The sequence below is a fragment of the Ammospiza caudacuta genome, chromosome 10, assembly GCF_027887145.1.
Source record: "Ammospiza caudacuta isolate bAmmCau1 chromosome 10, bAmmCau1.pri, whole genome shotgun sequence".
Classification (NCBI taxonomy): Eukaryota; Metazoa; Chordata; class Aves; order Passeriformes; family Passerellidae; genus Ammospiza; species Ammospiza caudacuta.
This window is the reverse complement of record NC_080602.1, coordinates 2,611,247-2,625,120: the sequence shown is the minus strand read 5'-3', so window position 1 is coordinate 2,625,120 and position 13,874 is coordinate 2,611,247. Positions and strand designations below refer to the sequence as shown.

The following is a 13,874-nucleotide window of genomic DNA, read 5'->3' as shown; positions in this document are numbered from 1 at the left end:
CTGCCTCTTGCAGCTCCAAGGGCCTCCTTCCAGCCTGCCTCTGCCGGGGCTCAGGCTGCTCTGGCCTCTGCCGGGGCTCTGCTGGGGCTCCAGCCCGGGCAAGGCCGGGCCCGCTCTCCCCTCACAGGCGCTGACAGCTCTGCGCCACAGGAGACCTTCCCGAGCACCCTCTCTGATCTTTCTGCTTTCTCACTTGAGCAAGGCTCTCCTCCAGCCAAAGAGATTATTGCATTTAGGGATACAAATCCAAGTGGCAGGAACCCCATTGCTCTCCAGTCACAGCTGAAGGCCTGCATCTGCACAGGGTGTTTGGGCTGCCTCATTCTTCCTTTGGTTTTGCCTTCAAATGCCATTGCCCTTTCTGCCTCAACTAGAAATACCACAGCTGCGCCATAACCAGCCAGTGGGTCATATTCCAAAGGCAGTGCGGTCTGGAGAGGATGAATGAAGAAGAGGCCTCCTCACTTATGAAACCATACAAAAAAAGCCATATGTGTGACTTAGTACCAATAAAAAACAATTGGTAATTCAGAAAAAAATGTTGAATTTTCTGAAGGGGTCAGAAGGAGGAGAATCTTCCAAGTGAATTGATGTTTCAGAAACTTTATTAATTACAACTCTAATCTATAATTCTATGCTTCAAATCTCTTTAGCAACCCTACTCTACAATCCTACTCTAAATTGGTAACAGAGATAACATCTTGACATGATTGCTATGTTCTCGTCTCCTAGGGTTAGGGCTAGGCTTAGGCTTAGGCTTAGGTTTAGGCTTAGGTTTAGGCTTAGGCTTAGGCTTAGGCTTAGATTTAGATTTAGATTTAGGTTCAGGTTTGGGTTTAGGTTTAGGCTTTGGCTTAGGCTTAGGATTGGGGTTAGGGAAAGGGTAAGGGAAAGGGTAAGGGATAGAGATAGGGATAGGGTTAGGGTTTGGGTTAGCATTTAAGGTTAGGGTTAGGTTTTAGGTTTAGAGTTTAGGGTTAGGGTTATTCGTCTTCTTCACTGAGTTGATGACTTGTGCCAGGATGAATGGTGGCTTGGCTGAAGTTACAAATGGATGCTGTCCACCGGAAAAAAAAATACAACAAAGAACAGTGAACCATTACTTTCCAAGCTCATTGTTTCAGGGACTCAATCAGGATACATCAAGTTGCTGGAAAGACCCAGAAAGAGGAGCAATGGGACCATCTGCTCCCCAGTCATCCCCAATGTGCAAGACCTTGCCATCACAGGCAAACCTGGCCCAGAATCCCACTCATCTGTTTATTGTGATGTCTTCATCATGCTGGGATTTTTGCCCTGCCAGTGCTCTAGAAATGGCGCTTTCTGTCCCTGGGTTTTCTTCCTTTCAGGAAACTCCAATGACTCACATAGGTCCCTGCCTTTGAAAGACAGGCACTGTGCTGATTCCCACAGGGACAGAAAGCAGTGTCTGCCTTTCCATGCCCTGCCCCTCGTGTGCTGGATGGCACCTTCCTTCCCAGCAGGGCCAGCCCAGTGGCACTGGGCCCTGCAGTTCCCTCTCTGCCACACAACCTGGCAGTAACCCTGGCACAGTTCCCGTCTGCTTGAGCGCGCCAGGCAGCAGATGGGGCTGGGACAAGTCCCTCCCAGCTGTCCCTGTTTGCGTGGCAGAAACCTCTGAGGGTGGGCTGGGGGGCACAAACCAGGGCCCCTCAGAGGCTCACAGTGAGCCCCCCACAGCCCCTCCTGCCCACAGCCAAATCTCTGACCCCTAGGCTGGGACTGGCTTCCTTGGGTTCCTCCACCACCATTTCATGTCTCTGTACCCTGCATTGCTCTGCTTCAATTCTTTTGCCATTAGATAAAACTGAACACTCCACCAAATCACAAAAGAGGGCAACAGACACAGTCAGAGGACAGAGCACCTCTCCTCACAGGAAATGCAGAGGGAGCTGGAGTTATTCAGTTTTGTGAAGGACAGGCCCCAGGGAGACTTTATTGCCACTTTCCAAGACTTCACAGTGGCTTTGAAGAAAGTGGGGAACATCTTTTTTAACAGGGCCAGTTACAATAGGATATGGACAAATATTTTTAAACACTAAGGGCACCTAATCAGAGTAGGTCTAAGGAAGAACTTGTTTACTCGGAGCATGGTGCCACCCTGGCACAGCTTGCCCCAAGAGCTTGTAGGAGCCCCATCCCTGCAACCATTCCGGCTCCGGTGGCAAAGGGCTCTGAGCAACCTGATCTCTTTAAAGATGTCCCTGCTCATTGCAGGACACTTGCACCAGAGGACATTTACAGGGCCCTGCCAGCCCAGCTCAGTCTAGGATTCCTCACCATTTTCATTTGAAGAGCAGCAAGAGTGGAGGTGAGGAGGAAGGGGGCTCATCTGCTGCCTTGGGCTTGAGTGGAGGAGGAGCCCATCCCTCAGAGCCTGTTTCACCTGCAGCCCCTTCACATTTTACCTGCAGGAGCTCCTTGGCAGACCAGCGCTGCTCCTCGTCTGTCTGCAGGCAGCAGCTCAGGAAGTCACGCAGCAAAGCCGAGAGGAGCTTGGGCTGCCGCAGCTGTGGAGTCCCTACTGTGGCTATCAGGTATGTAGCCTGGAGAGAAAGGAGACACCAGGCTCCACCTCCTGCTTTCACATCTCTAAGGCTCTCCCAGATCCCTTTGTTTAACCTCTGTTCTTCAGTGGCAGTTTCTGCCCTGGCACAGACCCAGAGATGACTTTCCTTTACCAACCAAAAACCCAAACCCCGATGCAGCCACAGCTTTTCCACCATCCTGCAGATCTTGCCTTGGCAGCTGATTTCAATGCCTGACCTAGTTAGTGGGAACTACATCAGCAAAAGGACATTTGCTTCTCTGAGGATTCATGCCAGCTTGAGAGGGCTTTTGGAAGAGGGACTTTGCTATACTAGCTAATTTGAAGGGTTAGTACATGAAAGGCATCTCTGTGGTGCTTGTTGGTCCTTTAAGAGCACGTGCCCTAGAACAAAACTCATCAAGCTTTTTGTGCTGTTCTTGAAAACAATGGGAATTGGAAGAAAAGAAAGAAAATCCATCAGTTAATAGCCAGGTAGGGAAACAAACATTTACAATCTCCTCTTCAACACAGACACATTAAGATGCCTGCACAAATGTATTGGGATGAAAATGCCTGCTTGGGCACACAGGAGCCACTTGCAGCTCTGTCTCTCAGCAGTCTGAAAATTTCAGCTTCCCATTTTTGCAGCAAAAGAAAAATTGTCTAGGTCAGAAGGAGGAGAGGTTCCATCCCTATGGACACCCTCCAGTCATTTGGCTGCTCAAGTCAATGCATTAATGGTAGGCCCATGCCAGAAAGTGCCAGGAAACAAACAGGAGGTTTTGGCAGGCTCTCCACATCACCAGGCTCTGGCTTGGTGACGTGCAGAATGTTGCTTGGGCTAGGAGAGAAACACGGTCACTGAGTGTTTCAGCAGCACTGCACAAGAAGCAGAAGAGACTCTGTGCATTACACCCTCATGCCCATGTTTCCCAGTGAGAAGAAACTGCACACAGGGTTAGGTTCCTCTCTAAAGACCACGGTTTTAGAAACTTTGTTGGGTTTGGGTATCCTTCCTTCATTTCTGGAAAGATAACAACACTTTTAAGATGCTTTTTTCCTGTTATTAAGGCCATCTACACAGACAAAAGAACTGGAACCACTAACCCAAAGGAAAGTGTTGAGTGAGAATGGAGTTTGTTTGGAGTTTGTTTGCATGTGGTAAGGCTTGAGTTCCCCCACTGATGCAACCAAAAGTACAGCAGATGCTGATGTGTTGCAGGGACATTTGTAGGAGGGGACCTTGGTGGAAGTAGTTCCAGCAGATGGCAATGGGATTTTGTCCAGTGGCACACAGGACATGGGACAGGTGAGAAAGACAGTGGGATCAGTGAGTATTTGCTCCTTACCGTGCCAGAACTTTCGCCCAAGTAAGGAGGTTCTTGTTCTATCATTTCAATTCCCACAATTCCAAAAGACCATATGTCCACTTTGGGGCCATATGGTTGACCTGTCACCACTTCAGGCGCCATCCACCAAGGAGTCCCGGTTACCGAGCACCGTCTGCTCTGCTCAGGGGTGAGCTGAGTAGCGAGGCCAAAATCAGCTGAGGAGAAAACAAAATACTGGTTTTATCTGAATTCTGTGCAGTTAGGAAAGCAAGCAAAAGAATTCCCCACCAGAAGTTTGAAATTGCTCTGTTGAATCTCCTGGCATTGGCGACTTTAAAAATCCCCCCATGTTTTACACTGCCTCTAGCAGTGGCTTTTGTTCTTTGGAAACTTTAGACTTGTAACTCCCTCCCTCTGGAAGGGACACACACAGAGCAAGGCCACTCTTGACTGCTTGTGGCTCCTTCTACCTCTGTGCACGTTGCAACTGTGCCCTCAGCTCGCAGCAGGGGTCCCTGCACTGCCACCAGCACCATTTTTGGGGAGCTGGCAGTCACGCCAAGCAGCCCCACACCCACATCCCTGGAACGCTGCACCTGACCAAGAATATACTGACCCAGTTTGACAGAACCGTCGGTTCTGAGAAGGATGTTGTCACTCTTCACGTCTCGATGGATCACATCGTTTGCATGAAGAAAATCCAGTCCTTGCAGGCACTGAGCGAGAAAACAGAAACAGAAGGGCAAAAATGAGTGATGTGATTTCATCACACAAGAAAGGAAACAAAGAATCTAAAAGATTCCCTCTCCAGGGGAATGGGGAGTAATGGCAGAACAGTAATGGCCGCTGAGAGGAAGAGCTTGCTGCTCCAACACTTGCAGAGCAGGACCTTTCTGAGGAAAGGCACGTCAGCTTTTGAAAGAGCAACAGCACCTGCTGTTGTAGGCTGTCCCCTGCCAACCAGCCAGGATGACTCCTGCTGCAGCGCATGTGCTCAGAAGCAAAGAGCATTCTGGCTGCACTCCTATCCTTTTTAGCTGAGCACTGAGAGAAACGAGTCTCTCTCTTCTTTCTTTGCTGTTTGTTTCAAATCCTGCCACCAGCACCTTTGCTTTTACAGGCAAGGAATGCAGTGAAGACAGACTCCAGGCAAACATGTAGAGAGGCAAGGTGGAGAACAGCAAATACAAATACAAGAGACAGAGCGAGAATACAACAGCAGGAGATAAGAGTACTGGCACTGAGTACAGGGAGTGCAGGGGCACTGGCAGGCCTTTCACTTGAGATGCTTTTACTTGCCCATAGCATACCAGCAACACAGAAACAAAGCTCGGCACAAGAAACCTCTCCTGTTCTGAGCCCCTGTTTCCCAGACAATCCTGCCCAAGCCCTTGGAAACACAGCTGGGATTGCTGACCTCCCGACTGATGGCTGCCATCTCATCTTCAGACAGGCAGGTCTGGCTGACGATGTCGCTCAGGACACCTCCATCCATGTACTCTATAACCAGCAAGAGTTCCTCGCCCAGAAGGTAGCTGAAAGAAGGAAACAAGCAGGCAGAGATGAACATGCATGGCTACGTTGATTTTTAGCTTCCAGGTTTCTTATTTCCAGATGCCTTTGTGACAAGGACAGAATCAAAGGAATAGACATTCCCTCTTGGCTGTGCATTATTTGCAATCTGAGCAGTCTCAAAGAGAAAGACACATCTGTGAAAAAGGAGATGTCTTAGATGGGCAGCAAATGAAAAGTGCAGTTAGAAACAGCCCAGATAAAAAACATGTCAGGCATGGTGTTTCTGGAAATAAGCACCTAGTCTTCCTGGCATGCATAGCAATGGCAAAGAGGGGCAACAATCCAAGGGAAATCCACTTTAGGATGGTTCATCTGCACTTAAGAAACTTTAAAAAATCAATCCCAAATAAATGTGGAGGCAATGAACTTTGAGGCTATTGAGTTAGGAAGATACAGCTGATCCAGGTTTTGAATAATTTTGGAGTAATTATCAAACTAGCTGTGCCAGGGAAGACTCATGCAGACAAGATGCACTCTCTTCTCATCCATTGGAGATGAGTAGAGAAATATGAATAAATAAAAATTAACAGCTTTACTTGCTGCCACTGACCAAAGTGGGTTTTGAACCTCTCATGTTTGCTTTATGTAAGCACACATCCATGAGATAAGACCATGACCTCTCACCTGTCTAAATAATTCACAACATTGGGACTCCTATACCTCTTCATGATCATTATTTCATTAAAGGTTAGCTCCTTCCTCCTCACTCCTTGAAGATTTATTTTTTTTATTGCCACCTAAAATGACATTGAAAATCAGTAACTTGAGAGGTTGGTGGCACGAGACCACAAGGCACGTGGAGCAAGTGATTTTGCAATGACACAGCTGAGCTGTGCCAAACTGCCTTGTGATTAGGCACTGCAGTAATCAGGAACTGACATTCCAACAGCCCATTTCTCTGCTCCCTTGGGAGCCAGTTACAGGGCATGTGGGGCCACTGACATTTGGCCTTGACCACTTGGTAACAGCGGTGTCTCAGTTATCACCCAAAAACCTCTGACCGCACTCTCTGCTGCTTTGTTTGGGACTCAGAAGAAGGAATCCATGCCTTAATACTCTGTGGATACATCTTGTGATATGGGCAGGGCTTAGGGCTTTCAGGGACGCCTTGCAGATCTCTCCCTACGTGCAGTTCCCAAGTGCAGCACTGCAGGTGGCTAAGGAACTACCAGTAACTTTCAGATGGATTTGCTGGCAGCCAGAAATGAGAATTCAGGACTCTGAAGCTGCAGCCCCAAAGAGCAGTGAGGTGCTCGCAGGCACCACCTTTGTTTTAGCAATGGGGAGCGAGTGAGCGCGTCCTTCTCTGAAAGGAACCGCTGCCCTCCGTGCCTTCCTTCTGGCAGCTGAGGAGGACAAAGTCCCAAATGTGTTCTGTGGGCTGGCACCAGTCTGTGCTTCTTGTGCCTTTTCAGCACAGCTCTGTCCAAAGCTCCAGCCACAGCTCACACCAGAGGGGAAAGCCCTCGAGTGCAGCAGAGCCTGCAGGGGCTGTTGACATTTACCTCTCCTCCTGTGGCACTGTGGAGTGCTCTGTAAACATCTCCAAAAGTCCTAGAAACAAAACAGAAGCAGAGAAAGGAGAAGCTGTTTAGATCTTGCAGTGAAAGCCAGCCCACACAGGAGATCTCTGCTGGAAGTGTCAAAACCTGCAGGATGCAGGAGGGCTCTGCCAGAAGGCAGATGATGCATTTTCCTCTCAAGTGCATGGGCACTGGGCCTGTTCCTGAAGCACTGGGGTTCAATTTCTAAAGGGAGTTTAGTCTTTCCTCTTGGGTTTCACTGTCTAAACAGTGTGGTTCCTATCCTGACCACAGAGTGTTTCCCTCTTCAAACCAGGGGAAAGAATTGTTCCTGGGAACTGTTATCTCACAGCTTTGATAGGGCATAGGTTGATCTTTCAGGCAAGCAAGTTTCTTCTCTTTTCATTAGTGTGCCAGTATGATTTTGAGACATACACAAAATGCTAAAGAAATTAACACAGAGCTGTCCCACACTTGAGAGACAAGGAGACCTTCCAGGTCCTGTTCCTTGATGCAGGCAAGACCTCGGTAGCAAGGCATCTCTGACAATGCCTTCTGAGCCCACTCACAAATTCTGAGCAGCATTGAGAGATGGGACAATCTATCCCCAGTGTGTGATCATCTTTGCAGCTGGCCTGACTTCACGCTGGATAGACATTCCACCCCAAAAACACCTGGCCCATGGTTGTACAGGAGTAACTGCTGTTGGACTCACCCGCTGCCAATATAATTCAGATGCGTGTATTTCATCAGGGGATTTTCAGTGGTGTTCACCATTCTCCCTGAGGGAAACAAAATGCAAGATGCTGACTTTAAAGCAGAGATCCCAGCTTCCAGGAGATACAAAAGGCAGCCCCAGCGCCTGGAGCTCTGAGCCCTTTGTGGTCGGCTGGGTAACAACAACCACAACCAGGCAGACAGCCCTGCAGCACAGGTGGCCAGCACAGAGACTGATTTGTACAGTCCTTTGAAGAGTTCTCTTGACAGGAAACAAAGCACAGGGACATACAATCCCAGAAGAGGAGGACATCTTCCCCACCTTTCAGCAGTTTGCCAAAGGAATGCCGTCCCATTTGTAAACCAGAGCAGCTCCAGCTGTAACCGATCCTGACGGGGCTTTCAGCATCAGGACCCTGACCTGTTTGTGAGCAGGCTGAGCTCAAAGCTGCCCCTCTCCCAGCTAAGGAAGGCTCCAGCCTCTGCAGTCCCTCCAGCCCTCAGGGACAGGGCACTGACCACAACAAGGCTGGCAAAGCCCAAGCATGAGCACTGACAGGCACTGATGGGAAGAAGCCAGAGTGAGCCTGAGCCCCGGACAAGCTGTTGCCCCCATTCAGGACACAACAGGATGGGCTTTGAGATCAGCCACACCCAGGCACAGATCAGTGCCCTTTTTGTCCCAACAGGTGATGGCAGACACAGAATGCACTGGGCTCTGGTCTCAGCCCCACCAGGTCTCTTATCTGAGAGCACAGCACTGGCAGCTGTTACGGGCAAGAAGCAGATTCATTGGGTTGTGCTGCAGAATCACAAAGGGCTTGATGTGTTTTCCTAGAGACTGATCTGAGCAGGGCCTGGGCCAATGGGTAGGATTCTAAGAGTCATGGGAAAGAGTGGGAATCAGGTATGGAAAAGTGCCATGGATCTGAGGGATATACCATGGCTGGGCTGGAGGCTCTCTCCTGAGAAATGCCCGCAGTACAGTTTTATCTGATCACGCCACTTGGATGTGTCTCCTGGACACATCTTGATAAGCATAAAACTAGAAGATTAAATAAAGTTTGTTATCAAAGTCTCTGTTTTTTCTTTGGGGGCACATGGAAAACACCTTGTGCTCTCTATTTGTCCTGTAACCTGATGTTCTTTCAAAGTAGTTCTTATTGACAAAAAGATAGCATTCTCTTCTTGACAAAAATATAGCATTCTCATGAAAATAAACTGCAGATGTAGTAGTGGTAACAGGAACAGTCATAAAAATGACATCAGTAAAACGTGGGGTAGAAGGGCTCCTTCAGGATGGAGAAAAACACAACAAAAAACCCCCACCAAAAATGAACAACAGAAAAGCAATCCTACCCCACCCCCCAAAAAAAAAATCCCCAACCAAAAAGACAAAAGTCCAAAGTCAGTCTATTTCTGTGAAGTTTTTTTGCTGTGATGACTGGTTGGAAGTCAGGAGTCTAAGGAGAATTTAGGAAGCTAAAAATTCTGTTCAGTTTGGCCACTAGCACACAGGACTTGCCTAGATCATTTGCTAGGTCACAGCCTTCTGCTGATCCAAGAACAATCCCTGCTTCAGCCTTTAGCAGAGAGGGAAGCTCAGGCAAACCCAAGCCAGTCCCAGGTGCCCTCAGAGGCAGCAGGAACACCCAGAGCTCTCTCGCTGCCTCGGAGCACAGCACTGCCTCTGGGGAGTCCTAAATGGCCCTGTGACACCGAGCTCAGGAGGAGCATTTGGTACAGCTCTGCTGACACCTGCACACAACACACTGTCCCTCAGATAAGAAACACCCCAGACGTACCCAGCAGCTCCAGGTACTCCTCCTCAGTCTCCTGTTCCCGGGATGTGCCCGAGCCTGAGTTCCCAGGTTTCACAGAAGGGCTTCCTCGAGGTGATGCTGCTGCAGCAGCAGGTTCAGAGCCCATGATGTGCTGGACCTGGAGCATTTCTGGTGGGCACTGTTCCTGTGCCTCACTCCTAACTTGGGGTTCTTCATTGCCACACATTCCCTGCAAGTCTTCGCAGGCTGCCCGGTGAGATGTCAACACTTGCACCTCAAGTCAAACAGAACAAAGCAGTCAGACACTACAGCTTGTCCCTGTCGGCCAGGAGTCATCGACTGTGAGGAAAGGCAAAGAACAGATTGACAGGGGATACAACAGCTTGTTTCAATCCTCCATCTGGGTCACCAAGTTCCACTGTAAAAACACCTCAAGAAAAAAGGAGAGCAGGAACAGGCCAGCAGGAATCAATTTGGATGACTGCTGGCCAAAAGGCCAAAGGACAAGTTTCACTGTCCAGGGCAGCAGTTGAGATTCAGCACACCAGGAAATGTCCTTCAGAGGGACTGTGATACACACACTACAGCAGCATGGCACTCAGAGGCATGGCCCCACTCCCTGCTGCTCTGCACTGGAAAGGCAAGAAGGGCAGAAACCACCAGATTGGTGACTGCAGTGGCTGCATCCCTCTTTCACTCACTTGGTTTTGCAGAGACTGACGGAAGCGATTAAGTTTCTCTCTGATGATTTTCATTTCTTCCTCCAGCCGCTTATGCCTTGCCTTGATCATACTGTGAGCTGTCTGAAGCTCTGCATCCAGCTGTTCCTTCATGTTCTCTAACAAACAAAAGAGAGGATATTTCATGAGCGAAGTGGCTGCCACTCTTTCACTCACCTGGTTTTGTTGATCGCCCCTCTGCTGATGGAGATTCTCCTCTTGAATTCTTCCCATGTCTTCCTTGTTCTTTCTCTTCACTGCCATGATGTCACCCTGAGCTTCGGGCAGCTCTGCTTGTGGCTCTGCCTTGATGTTCTGTACACACAAAAGCAGAGCAAGGGACTGAGAGCTGCCATCAGGCTCAGCTTTTTTCCTCTTGCAGCCTCCAAATCACATTTATTCAGCCCCTTCTTTCTGCTTCCCTCCCCACATCCGCCTCCCCTGCAAACCTCCTGTCCCAGGGCTGATCTCTGCAGATTGCAAGGCTCTGTGCCTCCATTGCCTGTGGGACTCCTGGCCTCCTCAGTCCCAAGAGCTCTGGTTTATGCCCCTCTTCCTGCCCTTCCCTCTGTGCCCTGGCCAGTCAGGCTTACCTGCCCATTCTCCTGTGGCTCTTCCACCTGCTGCCTGAGCTGCTCTTCCTGCTCTCGGGCTGGGAACAGCTCTCCCTGAGTCTGGCATGGCAGCTCAGATGAGGCCGTGTGCTCCTGCTCTTTCTCTAGAAGCACCTGCACAGAAAGCAAGAGAAGATGGGTTTCAACTTCCCATACGCCCTTTGTGGGCCAAGACTCACAGACTGCTGGGCTCACACGTTCCCAAAGCACTGTGCTGCTGCTCTCCCGGATCGTTCTCTGCCCGAGGGGAGGCACAGATTCCAAAGTGACCCTGGCCCTACAATCAGGGGCCATCTGGGACTGAAGCTCCAGCAGCCTCTCAGGCAGCTGACAGGGAAGGGGTGGCATTTCTCAAGGGTCTGGTGAGGGCCTCCCTCTGCTTCTGCCGTGTCCTGTTTGTCTTTCAGTAGTGACTGACTCCCCGCCCTGTCCCACAGCTCCATCCTGGCTCTGCAGGGCTTCCTGGGTGAGCTCACTCCTTGTGAGAGACACTTCTGGAGTTCACCTTCCCTTCAGGCCTGCACCAGCATTCCTCCTTCCTGACATCCACACTCTTGTTAGAAAACCGGGTCATTCAGGAGATAAGGATGCATGCAAAGATCTCTGATGGAAGTCAGAGAACCTCTATGGCCACCTCAGTATATGGAGGAGGACCAAGGTGTTTCTTCTCCTTCTTTTGTCAACGGAGAATTCTGACCAGCAGTAACAGAGTTTCTCATAAGGCCCCATTAACGAATGCACTTACACAGCCCTGGGGATGCCAGTGAAGGAAACCATGTGTCATGTATGGCATGGCATGTATGACCAGAGTCACCAGACCCCAGCTACAGCATGGGATAGTTCCACTCCCTTAAGACATGCAAAAATTTAAAGGACAAATGAAGGCTTCAGGTCAGAAAAGGCTGGAGTAGGAAAACATGACGGGAAAAAGCAACAATCTCTGGAGGGGGAAACATCTCTGCCTGCTCAGGATCAGTCAATGGAACTTGTCTCTACTTCTCTCCTGAAGGGATGCCTTTAGGTGAGCTTTGCATCTTCCACTGCTTTGGAGCAGAGCCAGGAAGATTAAAATAGATAGATAGACAGATCTCACTTTTATCATCTCTCTTTACTGTGCTCTAGTATTTACATTCTTTGAATGGAGAGAGATATAATTCTCTCTCCTAGGTTTTTTTTAAGGGAAGGTAGTGAGAAACTCATAGAAGGAGAGAAAACAATTATTATCTCTCCTTGCTGTTCTTGTTTTTTAGTACATGAAGAATGTGTTATAGTGATTGTTTACTGAAAGTGATTTGTTAAGTGGATTTTAGTGATAGTTGTTTAGACTGATTAGATAATTAGATAAAAGGCTGTGTGGAGACAGTCACGAGTTTTTCTTTCGTATGTTTTTAGTATAATATCTCTTTAGTATAGTTTTAATATAATACCAGTGTAATATAACATAGCTTAATAAAGCATTTGTTTAAACTTGTAAATCATAGAGTGAAAGCACATTTTTCGCCACGTGGGGGTCACCCTGAATCAATCCTGTCCTTTCTGTCGCTACACACATCAGCACTCGGCAGCAGTGCCCCAACCAGCAGCCATCCTGAACTTGCTCTCCTGTTGCTTCAGTAACCCACACTCTTGGGGAATCTGGAGCATGTAGGTCCTTATGGAATGCAGTCAGACCCAGAGCATTGCACTGGGAACGGCTCTCTTTGTGCGTCTGTGCTCGGGCAAGTTCTTCGCTTGGACTCGGCCACACTGATGGTGCTGAAGTGGCTGGAATCAGAAATGCAGCCCAGCCCCTCCCAGCTCCTCTAATCTCTGAGCACCAGCTGGAATGCAAGGGCATTGATTTCCTACTCAGTTCCCAAACACAACACACATTGATTCCCTGGGCAGCCAAAAGACACGGGATCCGTTAACCTGAAAGTTTCTGCCATGGCTGGAAAAGGCCAGGAGAGATTCAGGAAAAGCTCCCCGGAGAAGGAGAAATTGCACAAGGCTTCTCCTTCTAGCAAACAAACAAATAAACAAACAAAATGTGAAAGTGTTACCCACACCAGTGTCTAAAGCACTTGGATGCAGTGAAGGGATGTTTGGCAGGGAGACAGCCCTCGTGCTGAGCATTGGCTCTATGGATCCAAGGCAGGGATCTATGGAAGTCTGCCTGAAGGTCCCTCATGAGCCCCCATTGTCCAGGCTAAAGCTCCCTCAGCCCCTCCTCCCTGGCCTTGTGCTGCACCCCCTGCCCAGCTCCGCTGTCCCTCTGTGCCCACGCTGCAGCCCCTCCATGACTTTCTGCTTCCCAGGGCCCACAGCTGCACACAGCACTCCAGCTGTGGCCGCAGCGCTGCCCAGCACAGGCCACGCTCCCTGCCCTGCTCCTGCTGCCCCACTGCTGCTGGCACAGCCACCGTGCCCTTGGCCTTCTTGGCCCCCTGGCCCCACGCTGCCTCATCTCCAGCTGCTCACGGCCGCCAGCCCTGCGTCCTTTGGGCCCACGCAGCTCCCCAGCCACAAAGGTGCCCATTGCACTTCAGATACAGAGGCACCATTGCAAGATGGCCTTCCTGTTCTACCACCTCATGTTCCAAGTAGATATCATAAAGTTTGATAGGAATAGGATTCTAAGTCCCTCTGTTTAAATTAAAATGATCTAATTCAACTGTACAGGAAATTGCTCTTAATTAAATTTTCCCTATCTGCTGTCTGCAAGCATCGTTCTCTTTTCAAAACTAGGTTTTTACTTCTTCAAACTCTGAGAAGGAAATTTAAAAATATCTATCGCTGCCTTTGTTACTTTTGTTTCAGGCATGAATATGGTTTTTCTTTCGGCCTTCCTAGCTGGCCCTCTTCAGTCTACTGCTACTGGCCAAGCTCACATCTTCCTCTACAATTCTTAAACACCAGGAACATGAAATGTTCCTTTCTCACTCACCTCAGGATCTTCAGTGCTGCTGAATACGCGCTTCAGGTGACCTGTAGTGGGAAGGGAAAATGAACCAGATGCTGTCAGAAAACTGCCTGGGCTGCTGAATCCCACAGAACAAGTCAACCCAAACAGAGAAGATT

At 49.2% G+C, this 13,874-nt stretch overlaps 1 protein-coding gene across 1 annotated transcript; it reads right to left on the bottom strand.

Annotated features, from left to right (window-relative positions):
- Positions 1-919: 919 nt before the first annotated feature.
- On the bottom strand, positions 920-4,572 carry LOC131562199 (serine/threonine-protein kinase PAK 1-like). Its single transcript, XM_058811785.1, has 4 exons — positions 4,499-4,572; positions 3,901-4,097; positions 2,430-2,567; positions 920-1,057 (listed from the first exon to the last, which is right to left on the bottom strand). The coding sequence occupies exons 2-4, from the start codon at positions 4,021-4,023 to the stop codon at positions 965-967; spliced, it is 354 nt and encodes a 117-aa protein (XP_058667768.1). The 5' UTR covers positions 4,024-4,097; positions 4,499-4,572; the 3' UTR covers positions 920-964.
- Positions 4,573-13,874: the final 9,302 nt, after the last annotated feature.